At 32.8% G+C, this 3,129-nt stretch overlaps 1 protein-coding gene across 1 annotated transcript; it reads left to right on the forward strand.

Moving 5' to 3' along the window:
- The first annotated feature begins 266 nt into the window (after positions 1 to 266).
- LOC114739506 (probable WRKY transcription factor 49) lies at positions 267 to 2,901 on the forward strand. The gene is made up of 3 exons (XM_028927567.1): positions 267 to 614; positions 735 to 878; positions 2,374 to 2,901. Exons 1-3 carry the CDS (start codon positions 331 to 333, stop codon positions 2,720 to 2,722), a joined length of 777 nt encoding a protein of 258 aa, XP_028783400.1. The 5' UTR covers positions 267 to 330; the 3' UTR covers positions 2,723 to 2,901.
- Positions 2,902 to 3,129: the final 228 nt, after the last annotated feature.

The following is a 3,129-nucleotide window of genomic DNA, read 5'->3' on the forward strand; positions in this document are numbered from 1 at the left end:
TCATTTCTATTTACTGTGGACATAGTTCATGCAATCTTTTTGAAAGTGTTAAAAATTTTGTACTAAAACCAACGTTTGGAATTAGGAAAGTCAAACTATAATACAAACAAAAAGTCACAGCCTAGCTACCAAGCAAACTAGCTATCTATCTATCTGCTCTCTCTTTAAAAAGTCAAGCCAGGCACACACTTTGTCTACGTCACAATTCCTTCCTTCATCTGCTCCACTCTTTCCTTCTCTCACTACCCTATCATCATCTTCTTCTTCTTCTTCACCTTCCCCTCTCTTTCATAAAAGCTGAAGATCTCAGTCATTTCTGAGGTCTAATAAATGGTTGACTTCTCAGGCATTTCATCAGAGACAGTAATGATGGAGGAAGCAGTAATGGCAGCTTATTCGTCAGATGGATCAGAGGAAGAAGACCTCTTGAGAGAGCTTTTAGATTATAACTATCCTTTCTCCTCAACTGAAGCCACCGACACAATAAGATCAGCTTCCACCATTAACTCCTTCATCTCCAACATTTATTCAGGACCTACCATTTCCGATATTGAAAGTGCTTTGTCATTTACCAACCACAAACAACATTCCCAAGAAGACTTCTCCTTATCCAGGTATCACAAAACTCTTACTTATCTTCTATTGCTATGATATATTTATAGACTGTATCTGCACTTTCTGATCCTGCAATAATATATATTGCTTACTGCATTTTTTTTTAATTTCTTGTTTAGGGTATCGATTCTGGAAAGAGGACTGAGCAAGATAGAGAATAAGTATACTCTGAAAATGAAGTGCTTTGGGAATGGCATGGGCGATGATGGATATAAGTGGAGGAAGTACGGACAGAAGTCTATTAAGAATAGTCCAAATCCTAGGTAATTCATATTTTCTTTTCTTCAATCTTCATCACCTCATCATTTAATTTAAACAGGAAAATCAGTACAAGAATATGGAATTCTAGCTCATTTATCTTTATTCTTTTTATTTTGTCTTTCAGTCTTATGTGAAATGTTAGGGTATTTATCTCCAACACATATCAGTACTCACGTTTAGATTTCTCTGTTTTAATTAAGTTTTGTCAAAGAGATCTTAGATAGCAGCCCTGCTCTGCATAGTAATAAAGTAAATATTACTAAAATGTCTCTGCATCTTTTTGAGTTTTCTATACTAGTACTTGGTGCAAGAAAAAAATAGTAAATTAAATAATTTTGTTGGTTCTTAGAATTTCTTACTGTAATTTAATTCTTGTCATTTAAAAGTTTCTGATTGACTATATTGTCTTGTTTCTGATTTGGTTGTTACAGGGATCTAAGAAATTGTGTGTCTATATTTTTTGTCTTTATTTTGTTCTCCTTCTTTTTTGGTTTAATAGACAGTCCTTACTTTCTTTTAGCTGGCATGGAGTTTGGCATATTGAAAAAATCAATTAAGTATATTTCTCAGTATTAATTGCACACAGGCAGTATTTTACCGTCAAGGATTATAAACTTGTTTACAAGCTGTTCATCTCTTGACTTATCATATTGAAATTGAAAATTAAATAGTACCTTCGATCCTAATTATAAGACCTTGTTTGTAATTATAAATGATGTCTTATAATTAAAACCGGTGGTAGTAATTATTAAGAATAACAATTTAATTTTTAAAGTATTATAAGAGTTTCTTTCACGGAATCACAATGTTTTTACCTAAAAAATTAAAATTAAAAATGGATCAAACTTTAAAAGTGGATAATAATTTTTACCCCCAAATTATTACCACCTCAGCAGCTAAAACACACTGAAAGAATATCACAGAGACTTAATTACAAATACAAGTCCACTAGTGGAATGCATGCTGAGTAAATAGTAATCATTAAGTAATCGGTGTGCTTTTTGGGGAATCTGATTGGTGGGGCTATTTTTTTTTTTTTTTAACCACAAAAGCATATCAGATAGTTGAATGATTTATGATGAAGATGGCACCAGAAGGGTACGAGGATGAGGCTTATTCATTACATATATAAAACTGGGTAATAAATATATACATCACAAATTAATTATTTAGGTCTGGTCACCTAGATTATTTATTATTTTCATTAAAGTCCTATCTATTTTAAGTTGCTCTACTTTTTCAAGATTCCTAATCTTATTTTTAGTTTTGGTAAGAAGACACCTAAGCTTCTTTAATCCGCATATTATTATCCAGAGAAAGTTTAAGATTAAGACCATCCCCCATAAAAGGCTATTAATTAAATCCATCTTACCATTTTGCTTAATTAGCTAGCACGCATTAATCTTCATTATTCTGTATCTAATCATGACAATTTTACTGTGAAAGCAAATTAATCTCTCAAAGTTAATTACATAATAATCTTTTTTTTTTCTACAGGAGCTATTATAGATGCACTAATCCAAGGTGTAATGCCAAGAAGCAAGTGGAAAGATGCAATGAGGACCCAGACACACTTATTGTCACTTACGAGGGGCTTCATCTTCACTTTGCTTATCCATATTTGTTGATGACTCAGGCCCATGAGTCCTCTCCACCACCAACAAAGAGGCCCAAGACCAATACGACCTTTACCCAGGCCCAATCCCAGGAAGGCCCACACCCATTAGAATCTGATCAGGCTCAGGCCCATGAGATTAGTGTGGGATCGCAGGGCTTGCTTGAAGACATGGTGCCTTTGATGATTCGAAATCCTACCATTAGAAACTTTAATCCTTTGCAGTCTTAAAATAACTAGGCATAGTCAAATACATAGAGATCATTTGAGGGGGAAAGACTTGAATAAAGAGGAAAAATGTGGTCTATATATAGACACAATTGTACTCTCATGGGTCATTTTTTTCCCTTTAATTAAAAATGATTCTAGTTCTAGGCAATATAATATGATTATAGTGGTATCATTTTAAACTTCTCTTGTTCCTCTTACTTTTGTAATTATTATATCACCTCCTCTTAATATGAGCATTTATATATGCTGAGAAAGACCAATAATCCTTTTTGGGGGGGGGGGTTCCATCTTTTATTTTGTTAGCTTAAGATAATACAAACATTCCTTTAATCCTAAAAATAAAAGTTAAATAACTAATTTGTAAATACTAAAAAGATATTAAATCAGTTGTTTATAAAACAATTTAA

This window comes from Neltuma alba, unplaced genomic scaffold, assembly GCF_004799145.2.
Source record: "Neltuma alba isolate B1F8T4 unplaced genomic scaffold, ASM479914v2 tig00002863_pilon, whole genome shotgun sequence".
NCBI lineage: Eukaryota > Viridiplantae > Streptophyta > Magnoliopsida > Fabales > Fabaceae > Neltuma > Neltuma alba.

Excerpts from the sequence above, each read along its gene's own strand:
- LOC114739506 (XM_028927567.1), top strand. The coding sequence starts at position 331 with ATGGTTGACTTCTCAGGCATTTCATCAGAGACAGTAATGATGGAGGAA. Across the intron at positions 615-734 it reads GAAGACTTCTCCTTATCCAG|GGTATCGATTCTGGAAAGAG; the intron begins GTATCACAAAAC and ends TTTCTTGTTTAG. Across the intron at positions 879-2,373 it reads AAGAATAGTCCAAATCCTAG|GAGCTATTATAGATGCACTA; the intron begins GTAATTCATATT and ends TTTTTTCTACAG.